The sequence below is a fragment of the Ruditapes philippinarum genome, unplaced genomic scaffold (assembly GCF_026571515.1).
Source record: "Ruditapes philippinarum isolate M1 unplaced genomic scaffold, ASM2657151v2 ctg226_1_1_1_1, whole genome shotgun sequence".
NCBI classification, from domain to species: Eukaryota; Metazoa; Mollusca; class Bivalvia; order Venerida; family Veneridae; genus Ruditapes; species Ruditapes philippinarum.
This window is the reverse complement of record NW_026856455.1, coordinates 75,740-89,610: the sequence shown is the minus strand read 5'-3', so window position 1 is coordinate 89,610 and position 13,871 is coordinate 75,740. Positions and strand designations below refer to the sequence as shown.

The following is a 13,871-nucleotide window of genomic DNA, read 5'->3' as shown; positions in this document are numbered from 1 at the left end:
AAAAAAAACTGCATAAAAGTTAAGATCTTTACTATAAAACATGAAATAACAACTTACAAAGGCATTTAGCTTCAAATGAATAGAATTGACAAAAAACTGCCGAGCATTTACAAATAGAAACCGATAAAAAGGAAAAGATTTACATTATAAATCATAAAGGTGTAGTGTTTGTCTGTATGAATGACGCAACTATCACTTGAAATATTGAAAGGCGAATTGGCTTAATGTTAAAGCATTTTTGTTGTATTCTGTCTGGGGACAGGTGACATTTTCTGAAAAAGCAAGGTATTTTCAGAAAACACTCTTGCAGGTTATGTCTAATTGATTTTGCTTGTTTTGATTGATCGAGACAGTGAATGCACCTAACACAATGAGCCGTGAAATTCCATGAAATCTACTTTCATAACCACAAACTCCTTACAAATATTAATATTTTGTCATTGTTAATTAATATCGTTAAATAAAAAACAGGGTGGTAGTGTTTATAAAGAAATTCAAAACTTTAAAAGCGTGCTCAGACCTATTTATTTATTTCAACCATTCCGTTGCACATGTAAAGTGAATGCGCTCGGTCTAATGTTAACAGCTTGAGTTTGTAATTTGAGTAAATTTGTTCGATTAAATAGTTTGATGCGCATGTAGCAGTGTTTTACAGATCGTTTTTGTTGAAATATGAAAACTGCGGAGTGGATATTTTGTATTTTCTGTGTAGCGATATTTGGTAAGTATTTTATTTATTGAAATAAAATCAAAAGTAGTCTGTTGCTAACATAGACCTTCTTGAATGATCATTTCTTTTGTTTCGTGTATTGATCATTGATGAGCTACGGGCACACAACAATATAAATTCAACATACAAAGTTAAACGTATGTCAGAATGGCATGCAATATCTCTGTATGAAGATAGATTAAATATATAGTTAAAATGAATTTGTGCTTTATTAATACAATATTTTGAAGGCACTTGAAAAAAAGAACAATATAGCATTAGCTCATCAATAACGATCTTTGCAAAAAAAGTTAAAAAAACAAACAAATTAAAGTTCATTTCTTATGGTATATATGTTTTGTCCGTATATATAAAACAGACATAAGTATTTTTGCTCTCTGTTTTTGCAGTCTTTGTGTGATATTTTTTTATATTTTCACTTCAAATATGTATTAACCTATTACGCGATATACACGCTTTTTAACGCCTTTTTCACCCCCCCCCCCCCCCTTCGTTGTCTCAAAAGGTGAAAAAAAGCCTTATTTAGGCCCCCAACACTTGTTTTTGTTTGAGAAATGTTGTTTAAAAAGTGACCACTTTTTCGGCGCGGCCCCCAACAAAAAGATACATCAGGGGGTTGCCAGAGGAAGGATGTGTCCCTTCTGTTTGGGGGGTTTGAAGGGGGTTTGCAGTCCCCCTCATCGCCAAGAAAATTTTGGACTTGTTAGAGGCTAAAAATTACCCCAGATCGATTATAAGGTAATGTGTAACCAACGCTGAAAAGCATTTGACTCTATCTCAATCCATTGAGAAGTTGCAGCACTTTGAAATCAATTTTGATGGAAAAAATCAACGCAAAATAGTGATTTTTGGCAATTTTGAGATGTCCCCTCGTTGCCATGGTAACAGGAAATTTAAGCCTGAGCATGTTGTTGCAAAGGCAATGGTCCAGTCAACATTTGTGCCAAGTTTGATTAGTATTGAAGCAGTTTTTATAGTTTTATAGCAATTTGAACTTGTAACGGGAGACTTTTCAATGAAAACAGCCATTTTTCACAAAATGCTCATGAAGTAATGGGTTAATATATTAGAAAGATAATGATAAAAAAGTTCTCCCAAATGAATCTATATAATTTCGAAAAATGTTACAGGTCATTGTGACCGCTTTAAATGAATGAAACAGACACCATTACATGACACTGGACGAAAATAATATTAAAACTGTTTTTAAGAAATAGGCGTATCTTCATTCAGGCGTTCTGGTGTTAATAATGAATGAATGAATTGATTTTAACATAAAGGTTTTCAGATAATCGAAAACATTTATTTTCGAAAAAACAAACCAAACTTGAAAATTAAATATGAATGTTTTAATAAAAATATTTTAACGATTGGTTCATTAGTTATTAATCATATTTTACACATTTTAAAAAAAGGGTAATTAAAATCGATCTATTTAGATATTTTACATTTTAGATACTTTATGTTACACTTTTTCGAAAATTTCAAATGAAATAAACTAACCCTATAGGCGTGTTGCAATGCTATGTTCATGTATTGTTACTGAATATTTATTTTACCTGCAATCAAGTTCAGTTTATTAATATTTCATTGAATTCGTATTCATACATTATACATTATGACATTTTCATAGTACCAAGAGGGTTGGATAAAAAATTCTAAGAATAGTATCGTTGGTCCAACCTCTGCAATCAAATCAAGAGCAGTTCCAATAACTTACTTTAGAGCGGATTTATACGATGACATTCATTTGATGTTTGTAAAGCGGTGCTCGGGAGCCTTAAAACCACATTGCTTTCTCACTAGTACACAGAAAATACCACACACTTGTTGTGGACCATTTACAATGAAGACACATATCTGAAATCTAGCAGAAACATGCCCCCCGCCTACCTCCAACTCGAACATATCGCTTCACACATATTCTTGATGAAGCAAATGTTACTAAAATGTTAATTATAACGTAAATCCTCAATAAAAAATTTCACACTTTAAACATAAACAAAAACAAACAACCCCGCCACCCCCCACCAAAAAGTAAATAAAATAAAATAAAATAAATAAATGAATGAATAATAATAAAACAACTGCTCTGAAAGAAATGTTGCATACTCCTAAAATACATCACCAGATGCAAATATATTGTTATCGTATTGTCTTTTATTTTGATAGCGTATGTTAGTAAGGCGGGTGAGTGCTGCGACTCGTACTATGATCTGACATTTGAGTACCACGACCAGAAATGGTGCGACGACTATTGTTGCGGCACCTCTACTCTCGGCGTACTCGATTGCTGTGACAACATTTTCCTCGTAGCCCCTGCAGATGACAGAGTTGGGTTCTGCACCGACTACTTCGTACAGAACATGTGAGTATAAACATACACGTCGGGTTTTCAAACTAGGAGTAAACAGCAAATATAGTAATTTTCAGATTTTGTGTTCTGATATAAAATATTGGCTGACCAAAGAAATGTTGGTTTTAAAGCAGAGTGTTTTTCAAGAGTTGATATAAATATTTAAGTGACATTAAAATGTATCACTGTTATGATCTGATCATTTGTTATTTTTATTTTTACTTTTGTTTTTGAAATTTTATTCCAAAACAACAATAGGTTCAGCTGAACGTAGTACATTTTTACACGCCGTCTTAATGTTCATTTAAAATCTATATTAGTATAATATTTTGGCAATAAGAATAAGATCTACAAATAAAACTAAAACCACAATTATGCTTGTATGCCTTTGTGATAATCATGTCTGTATATTTGGTTAAACTGCATCCTCTGAGGGTCTTCTTAAAATACCATGAGCAAAAGCTAGCATTAAAGATCCTGTATGTTGTAATTAAGGTTGTTACCACTTAACTGAAAAATGTATATATGTATGTATAATTATGTTTCTAAAACTATTTTCAAACATCCAAGAATATGTTAAATATGTACTGCAAATATTTGTCCACTTTATATGTTATCATTAAAATATATGCATTCGTTTGTTATTGAACAATTTTGACTAAGTCTTCATAGAAATTAAATTTCAAATTACCTCCCTTTATTAACATGGTAATATCTTTACAAATAATGCTATTTTGGAACTTATAATATTGATAAATCTTCATTTGAGCATTATATTTATGATATAAAGTCATAAAAGACTTGAGTTACGGGATCTTTTAAGTGTCTTGAATGGTCAAAAAATTAAATCTTTTAAACGACAAAATATAATATGTTTCAGGCCGGGTTTTACTGAGCCTGTTCATTGACAGGAATTGTTAATGCAAGCTACTTTTCATGCTCTCTTCTGGAGAAAATGAAATGGCTAGATTTTAATTGAGCAAACTCAGAAGATGTGTTCATACGGCGGTTATCATAGAGATTTCAATGTGACACGTTTGTGCCACAAAAAGCGGCGTAGTGTCTAAAATTAAAAGAATGTGTTTGCCCTAAATATGAAATCAATAAGCCGGACTGTGTAAAATAGAATATTGAAAAAGGGGGAAATCACAGATATTGAAACCATATAAACATGTATAATAACTTATACAGTTGGAAAAATAAACAATGTTTGAAAATATTAGAGAAATAACAAAAACCTTGATATCTGAAAAGGTTTACAGGTCGTTTTGTTTTAGTGTTTTTTTTTTCATTCTCACTTTCTTTCTTTCTTTCTTTCTTTCTTTCTTTCTTTCTTTCTTTCTTTCTTTCTTTCTTTTCAAAACCGTTCGTGTCAAACTACTTGGCATCCACTTTTACCACATTTATGCCTTATTATAATGTAACATGTACCTTTTTCAGATGGGCTCCAATCCTTATCGCTGTGGGAGGCATTGGCGTTATTTTGACTTGCATATGTTGTTGCTACTGTTGTATGACCATGTGTAGCCAAAAATCTTCAGGAACAGTTGTTGCCCCTGCCCATCAACCTTATCATACAAGTAATTTGTTCTTGGTAATTTTAATCATATGGTAACATCGCAGTGATTGTTTAATCACAACACAAATTTGATAATCTAATATATGAAATCTAGTGCAACTTACGTTCTCTAAGACATCTTTGGTTTGAAGTTTTCTGATTATTTCATATGATTGTAGCGATTACCTTATTAATCCAAAAATATTGACATAGAAGAGAAATAGGCAAATAGGCTATTTTATCTTTAGACAAACCTATGTGAAACAGTTAAACTTAAATCTAAAATAATGATTTTTTGTAAAATAAACGATTTTTTTCTTCTTTTAAAGATGTAATGATGCTTAATCCTACATCAATGCAATCGAATCCACCCGGATATGGTGCGCCATTTTTGTCACAACAACCAGGGAACTCTTCACTTCCGTTACAGAATCCGGGGTATAACCCGTCAGGGGACGTTAATCCCGTCCATCCTCCGCCAGGCGTTTCATATCCCGTACCAAGTGGTCAACAAACAGAAACTAAACATCCTTTTGAAACTTGAAAGAAAACTTAAGTGATTGTGATATTGAATATTGGCGTTTTAAAGATGATTCAGAAATACATGTAGTATATATAGATTTTTCTGTCATTATATAAAAAAAAAATTTTCTTCAAAAATATTTCTTATTCGTGTAAATTCGGCTAACCACTGAAGTAACGGTATCTTGTATATTATTTGAAAACTGTCGGCAAAATAAAATTATGCTGTCCCTGGTGATATAGGTGATTATTTGGACTTAACAAGACGGAAAGTTCCGGAATTTGCCGAAGTTTTCCAAGTCTTTTATGAATGTACAACCCTTAAAGACAAAATGCAAAGTAAGCAAACATGCATGCATTCTAATTTAGCTTTATCAATAGTGGCAGATAGACGTTCTTAAAAGCATCGAAGTAGCTAAGTTTGACACAACATGTTTGAATTCCATAGAAAAGGGACTGGAAATGTACGAGTACGATTTTTGTTGGTGTTGTTGTTGTTGTTGTTTTTTCGTTGTTTAAAGGTGCCATTTTTCTTCTTGATTGATGACATATTGAAGTGGATCATGACCTTGTATATACCTAGCAAACATTTTTATACTTTTAAATACAGACATGTTATGCTCGAATGATCAACGGATAAAAGTCCCGTTTATTTCACCAGGATATCTATTAATTACGAAAGTTGTAACACGACACGAATAAAGAATATAGAAATCAGTATTGAGCAAGTTAAACTCCTTGTATCAAAAAACATTTGAACTATTAAAGTCTTGAGAAAAAAATAAGACAGTTTAAACGAAAATTCCAAGATGTTTAATTACTATCATAATCATTTTTGAACAATTAGATCCTTGACTTTCAAGGTCAATTATTTAATTTCTATGCGGGTTTTATTCATAAAAATAATTGAGGTTCGATATCAGCCGGAAAAATGCCTCACACATAAATACTCTTTAAAGGTAAATAGGGACATTATGATGTCATCAATTAGCAACATGATGTTGTGAAACACACCATTTTAACGACAAAAGTAGAACCAAGAATCTTCTATTTTGTGTTTACTATGTTTAGTAGAACCTGTTTACTATGATAAGTAGAACCTCTTAACACATAACGGCCTTTAAATGAAGAGGTTTATTTAACAGTTGTAACAACATTGTAATTTGCCATTGCAGAAAAAGAAAATAACAAACATAATTGAATGGGATAAGGGCCGTGACTTTATTAAGCATTTGGTGCAAATAAATGTCAATGAAAACAAAATATGAAATAATGTAATGAATAAAATATGAAAGACAGCTCCCAGCGAAAATGCTTGGACAGCTACATAGCAACGCAATGGTGCTGAAACTATGATAATAAGCGCTAAATATGCTAAATTCTGTTACAATACGGTCTGGGAAATGGAGTCGTATGGCATGGAAAATCCAGTAGAAAATAACATATTCAGAGCTAAAGAGAAAACGAGGCGAAGGTGAACACTCAGAGATCTCCGTATATAATGAGATGATGTTGACGGACAGCATTCATTGCACCGAAATGCACATAATAGCGTGTATTGAGGGCAATTATGTATTACATACGTTAATTATTTAAGCACACACCATTACAAATTTCAGAAAAATGATGAAAGTTTTGAAAGTCACCTACTAGGACGCCTATAAGCTCTTTTTTTTTAATGATAATGTTTAATGTTTGTTTATATGAATAGATGGAAAACCGAATATATGGAGAGCGACAATGCAGGGTTGGACGTAGCAACTAAGCTACTATGTTATAAATAACCATCCAAAAAATTGACTGAGCTAAGCGGCAGACAAAGATTCGAACAGGGGGGCTAACATGTCTGTTTCAACATACCCATTTTGTTAGAGGTTTGTAGCAAAGCCAGCTATTTTTTTTGTTTGGAATATGTACGGACCTACACGTACATACTATTTTTGCAGCTATCGACAGACCACTAATAGCCGTTTGGCCGAAAAGCTGAGTTTTAACCCTGTTCATATAAGACACAGTCAATTCAAGGACATGGTGAACGGCCGACCTTTAGGTCTAGGCCCCCTCTAACGGTTAAAGGGCGCCCGCCCAATAACACCAATGATAAGAGATGGCCAACCGAACGCGAGGTTGCAGATACGGAAGGCCAACCTAGAAGAAAAAAATACATTAAAAACACATTTTTTATTCTTCTTATTCTTTTCTTGTTTTTTTTTCTTTTTCTTTTTCTGGGGGATGGTTTTTTTTTGTTTTTTTTGTGATTAATTTTGGAAGCCTCGAGCTGTAAAATCAAAAGAGTGTATAATCATTTATAAAACAAAAGCGGTGCTCACTCAAAAATATAAAATTGCATTAGAGTAAAATATTTGACGAGCGAAATAGGTGACTTTCACAATTAAGTTCAATAAAATGAAAGAGCTAAAGTCACGACGGGCGATTAGAACAGGGGGGGGGGGGTTAACATGTCAATTAACACACACACAAAAAAAAAGGAAAAAATCTTATAACATACAAGTTCATCTCGAAACTGATACAATTGATTTATCTCTAGGTTAAATTTCGACAAAGGACAATTGTGTGCCCAATAAAAAGTCTAACATGCGCAATTAATCAATCTGCAAACTGTGGTCGACTCGCTCAGGAAAACCAAAACCCACTGGGAAAATAGGAAACCTGCATCCGTTTGTCAATGTCATACCACCGGATGTCGGATCGCATCCTTGCAAATTGATACAAATTTTACATTTACGCATGTTTTGAAATTATTTAAATGTTCTATTGGAGTATTTTTTAACTTTACGAATTTGCACAATTATTAGTTACGACTTTTAACACTGTTAAAAATTACAAGTTTTAACACTGTTTATAAGTTAAATGTCTACTGCAGACAGCTTTTGTTCCAGCTATGAACATCATACAGTGATGAAAGTTAACACTATGTCCAAGTTTATTACGGATGGTCTCCTTATTGTGGTACTCTTTAGTTGGGCAAGCAGCATGGCATGGCATGGCATGGTTTAACAGTGGAATGGAGTCCGGCTCACAGCTGAAATATAAAGTCTTGACAGCAGTAAAGCGTACAACAAAATTTGTATATAAATATCAGCAATTAAGGGTAGGGTGGGTGGGGTTTTAATGAACGATGTTACCACGTTGGAATTTAAGCTAGAAGTGATTTACTAAAGCTGTAGGATTCTACACACGGAATTCACGTGACAGAGATAACGGTGTAAACTTCTAAACCTGTTTTATACACGCTTAGACGAGTGTTGATACGGTCATGCATTAATAACCCGCTAAATTAAAACGCTTTATTTAATAAAGAAAATAAACCCACTTAATTTCTATGCGGGTTTTATTCATAAAAATAATTGAGGTTCGATATCAGCCGGAAAAATGCCTCACACATAAATACTCTTTAAAGGTAAATAGGGACATTATGATGTCATCAATTAGCAACATGATGTTGTGAAACACACCATTTTAACGACAAAAGTAGAACCAAGAATCTTCTATTTTGTGTTTACTATGTTTAGTAGAACCTGTTTACTATGATAAGTAGAACCTCTTAACACATAACGGCCTTTAAATGAAGAGGTTTATTTAACAGTTGTAACAACATTGTAATTTGCCATTGCAGAAAAAGAAATAACAAACATAATTGAATGGGATAAGGCCGTGACTTTATTAAGCATTTGGTGCAAATAAATGTCAATGAAAACAAAATATGAAATAATGTAATGAATAAAATATGAAAGACAGCTCCCAGCGAAAATGCTTGGACAGCTACATAGCAACGCAATGGTGCTGAAACTATGATAATAAGCGCTAAATATGCTAAATTCTGTTACAATACGGTCTGGGAAATGGAGTCGTATGGCATGGAAAATCCAGTAGAAAATAACATATTCAGAGCTAAAGAGAAAACGAGGCGAAGGTGAACTCTCAGAGATCTCCGTATATAATGAGATGATGTTGACGGACAGCATTCATTGCACCGAAATGCACATAATAGCGTGTATTGAGGGCCACACAATATTTTATGAAATAAAATTCGCCAAACAGAAAATACCTATTACAATCACGATTTATTTTAAGGTAATATTGACTTTTACTTATATTACGATGGGAAGACATACATATACATGTGTACTTATATTTGTTACATTGAATTTATGCCGATTGTTAAACACCATTATAATATGGGGAGACTTTTGAAAGAGACATACTGGTTACGTAAGACAGAAACATTTTTCCGGAAGGGTTTGAATGCAAAGGTGCTTTACAAATGATAAAATCGTTTTCCAAGTATATATACTTGCAACTTTTTACAAACTCGTCAATATCTTTTTTAGTACATATCGGCATAAAAAGACTGTTCTATTTTAGTAGTCATTAGCTGTATCTAAAATTGTTATTAATTTATTTGAATCTATACAAATACATTATTTATGTCGATGATATAAGTATTTAATTACCTCCCTTTATTCGCGCATATTTTTGATTGTTTTATTTATATTCTACATTATTCATAATGTATTCATATGATTTTTGATTATTTCGTATAACATAAATTGATTTTGAGCATAATACCATGTTTTGAATAAATATTAGATAGATCATTTTCATTTTATTCGATAGCTTTATAAGATATACTGATTGATAACGATGTTTCTAAATTATTATCTCCCTTTTTTACAATTTTCTACATGTGATTAAATTCAAAGCACATTTTTTTCGGATTCTAAACTTTCACATAAGTACTCACTACTTGTTATTTTCATACTTGTTGTAATTATTTACTAGCCTAGTTTCTCTATGAAAATATATGTATCTTTTGATCAAGTTAGTTTATGTAATTCTTTTCGAAAATTATATATGCTATGTAAAAAATACGTTCATACATACATGTGCACATGTTTTATTGTATTACTTATTGTAATATTATAACGTTATTTACGCGCCAAATGTGACGTCTATTAACGTAAACGTTTGTTTTGTACGTTTACGTCATTTTTTTTTTGTATCAACTCAGGAAGCTGAATAAAGCGAAACATGTTTTGATACTTAATTTGTGTTGGTTTTTGATCCAATCATCCTATTGAATTCAAGTCACATTCTGTATCAGTACATTGTGTTATAATATATTGTGATATTTTTTATATTTTACCAAATCGATTTGTAATAAGATATTGTTGTACATTTCCTATAACCTATTAAAATAGTTAGTCTTTTAAAATAAGACTTGACAATGAAAAAGGAATACAGTGTCACTTTAAGCAAGTACACTCAGTACAATGATATCGGCTAGGACTTAAAGCTTACAGCCCTACAGATGAGATAACGATAAAATTTTAGAATGCCAACATATGGAAAAATAACTATGCACACATTTTGAATAAAATGACATATGCCAAACAATATTTTTGTATAACGTGTGATAAAAACACAGCAAAAGCATTATTTAAAAAATATTTTATCCCACAACATTATCGTGGACTGAAAGTACCCGTAATATGTAAATTACGTTCTATGTTCTCTTAGTATTTTTTTTTTTAGAGTATTAGTTTCGAGGAATTAACATGATTTTAGAGACATGCTGCATATTCAAATCAAAGGGGGGATATATGTGCGAGAACAGTTCTATTTATGGAAAAGTTCTGCATTCGATGCTTTATAGTTTATTAACAATTATCGTATCTTATCGTAAGTGAAGTTATATATGTGAAATAAGAGTAGAAAAAAGAAGAACTGATTATCAAATATGCAATTACCTCGACGCCATATGCGTATTGAAATTCTTTGTTAACTGTCAACCAAAAACCATGCCATGCCACTATGCCATATTGTTTACTGATTGAATGACCAATTTCTTCATAAGAAAAGACAACATGTGTTCGTCCTTTGATGACTGATGGGATTAGACTCACGAGCCGATGACCTGCCAATCCTTTTGGTTATGCTACATAGAAAGACAAGGAAAACAGTTAAACACATGATAACATATAAATTATACGCGGTCAGTCGTAGCATAATGTCCAGAAACTACATCAATTCCTTTATTTATAGCTGGCAGGAATGAAAAAGGTGATACATAAAACGAAGAGTATAATCGGAAAAGATTTAATTTTGTGTAAGAAATAAATTATAAGCTAGGTATACACAGAATTTATAGTACTGAGCAGATGTCTACTTTACACGGCCGATCGCACATCAAGTTTATGTTGCGATAAACCCTTATTACCAAATGCAACTTTACAACAAAATATCATTCACATGTGAGTGTAGAAAAAAAACTAATGTTATAAATATTTGGCCTCCCAGCAAGATAATTAGTGAAAAATAGTCTGCTCTACCCAACAATGTCAAATATATACATACTTTATACATTATCAAAGACCACGCCCACAACTAACGGTCTAAGACCGCGTGGTAGTATACTAATTTATTTAAATCGGCATTTAACCAGAGGTTTATACGACCAACATCCGAAAGGTTAAGATTGTCAAAGCTTTAAATATTTAAGCTACCCATTTTATTTACAGGTATAATAACAAGTCTCTAAAAAGAGCTGGCACTTATTCTAAACAAATATAACCAGTCTGTAGAAAATTCAGTTGTCTATGTTCGATAAGGGTTTTTCACGAAAGTTGTATATAACCATTACTGTTCGTTTTATCTTATATTAACCACCTACTGAATAAGTGGATGATAATTGACACCACACAAGAATTGGTATTAGAAATAAAATGTACGCAAAATCATTAAAATTTATATTATGCGGTGAAAAAAACCCCAACTAAATTCATTCAATGAATAACAACAGAATTCTGCTTCAGATAGGGCAGATACTACAGTAATTGAAATTCGTAACATATTGAAATATAAACCAGATATATAGATAAACAGTATGAATCGTCAATGTTGAATCACTATCTGTTTAGGAGAAACCAAGCACGTGTTCGTGCTGATGGCACGTGTTCGTGCTGATGTGTCAAGATAACTAGAAAATTGGGTTTTCAAAAAGTAAAAGAATATTCAAATGTATTAAACAGTCGGAAACTAAATAAATCATGCACTTTTATATTGTATAATACTAAAGCTAACTGATTTATTTAATTAAGGCAAGGTAGAGAACAAAGGTAGCGAACTCACTAACTATGAAATACAATGTACATGAGAGGTAGAACTTAAAATCGTAGAATACAATCTCTAACTGTTAAAAAAAAACAATTATGGCAAATAAAATACTTATCTGAATGTTAGATGACGGTATTCGGCATTTTAAACCATATCAGCTGCTATATAAACATCGGCTGTGGGTTTTAATGAACGATGTTACCACGTTGGAATTTAAGCTAGAAGTGATTTACTAAAGCTGTAGGATTCTACACACGGAATTCACGTGACAGAGATAACGGTGTAAACTTCTAAACCTGTTTTATACACGCTTAGACGAGTGTTGATACGGTCATGCATTAATAACCCGCTAAATTAAAACGCTTTATTTAATAAAGAAAATAAACCCACTTAATTTTGGTTAAATTGTCATAATTTTGTTGTTATTTATGAACGGATTTGATTTATACTTGGTAAAAAGAAGACTTGCATCAAAACAAACATATTGAATAATTTAAATGTTACCTTGAACTTTAATTGACCTTGACCATCAAAGTCAAGTAAATAATGTTTTCTTGTTCTTTTCTGTAACAGGCTATAACTTTGTTATTTATAAATGGATACTTCATATTCAGCCACAACATCCTTTATGTCAGGACCTTAATGTATATATAATCTAAAATTGGCATTGACTCATATATGACATTGACTTTGAAGGTCAAATTATTGAATTTTCACAGATTATCGCTATAAGTGGCTGTAACTTGGTGATTAATCAATGGATTACCATCAAACTTAGACAAAACAACCTGTTGGACAAGACCTTTTTAACGGTTGAACTAACCTCGGCTTTGAGCTTTAACTGACCTTGACCGTCAAGATCAAATTATTACTTATTATTTTAGTTGAATTATCATATTTTTGTTCTTCTTTATTTTGTTTTTTTTTAAAGATTATATGTTTGATTTTAGAAAAAAATTAAAATGTCGAGTGTTGCCACCGCCCGGCGGTGGCTCTTAATATGAAGCTAATTTAGCTCAACTTGACAGCGAAAGAATAGGCATAATGTCGCTTTAAAAGTAATAAATATCATACACAATCAATTTGAAAGGATTCTTATGTTAAATATGTTTTATTTAGCCTGTTTGTTGAATAAAAGTATTTATCCCTGGATTTTGTCACCTTTTTCCTTTTTTTTGAACTTTCCATTATCAACTACAGCTGTGAAATCAGTTGACCTGATTGTGGCACTAGCACAGCAGGAACCCATGACACCTGGATCGGGTGGTGGACACTTTAACAACTATAACTTCTCTACAATTTTCGAACCCCACCCACTTATCGTGCTCGGTTTTATAACCACTTTAACCATCACACAATAACTATTATATGGTATCGTCTGAGGTATTTTCAGCCAATGAAGATTGAAGATCAAAACAAAAAATGTTTAGTGTTGGTGTGACCTGATTGGTATGAATCCAATATTGACTCTATGTTAGAGGCAGAAGAATAGTTTCTATAGTGAAAATCTCGACTTAAAACGATTTTTTATAGATTCCTATGAAAAAATAGCTGCGGATGTGTAAAAT

The 13,871-nt window shown here is 32.2% G+C and overlaps 1 protein-coding gene and 1 long non-coding RNA gene across 2 annotated transcripts; one reads left to right on the top strand and one right to left on the bottom strand.

Annotated features, from left to right (window-relative positions):
- Nucleotides 1–469: 469 nt before the first annotated feature.
- Nucleotides 470–5,857, top strand: LOC132746594 (uncharacterized). The gene is made up of 4 exons (XM_060735795.1): nucleotides 470–721; nucleotides 2,903–3,098; nucleotides 4,527–4,666; nucleotides 4,974–5,857. The coding sequence occupies exons 1-4, from the start codon at nucleotides 673–675 to the stop codon at nucleotides 5,186–5,188; spliced, it is 600 nt and encodes a 199-aa protein (XP_060591778.1). The 5' UTR covers nucleotides 470–672; the 3' UTR covers nucleotides 5,189–5,857.
- A 1,888-nt stretch (nucleotides 5,858–7,745) lies between these two features.
- Nucleotides 7,746–12,698, bottom strand: LOC132746593 (uncharacterized). Its single transcript, XR_009628001.1, has 2 exons — nucleotides 10,938–12,698; nucleotides 7,746–8,209 (listed from the first exon to the last, which is right to left on the bottom strand). It is a non-coding gene; the product is annotated as an uncharacterized LOC132746593 (long non-coding RNA).
- Nucleotides 12,699–13,871: the final 1,173 nt, after the last annotated feature.

Bases quoted from the DNA above. Each gene is read 5' to 3' on its own strand.
- LOC132746594 (XM_060735795.1), top strand. From the start codon at position 673: ATGAAAACTGCGGAGTGGATATTTTGTATTTTCTGTGTAGCGATATTT. The intron at 722-2,902 runs GTAAGTATTTTA...TTATTTTGATAG, and splicing joins TTTCTGTGTAGCGATATTTG to CGTATGTTAGTAAGGCGGGT. The intron at 3,099-4,526 runs GTGAGTATAAAC...TACCTTTTTCAG, and splicing joins GACTACTTCGTACAGAACAT to ATGGGCTCCAATCCTTATCG.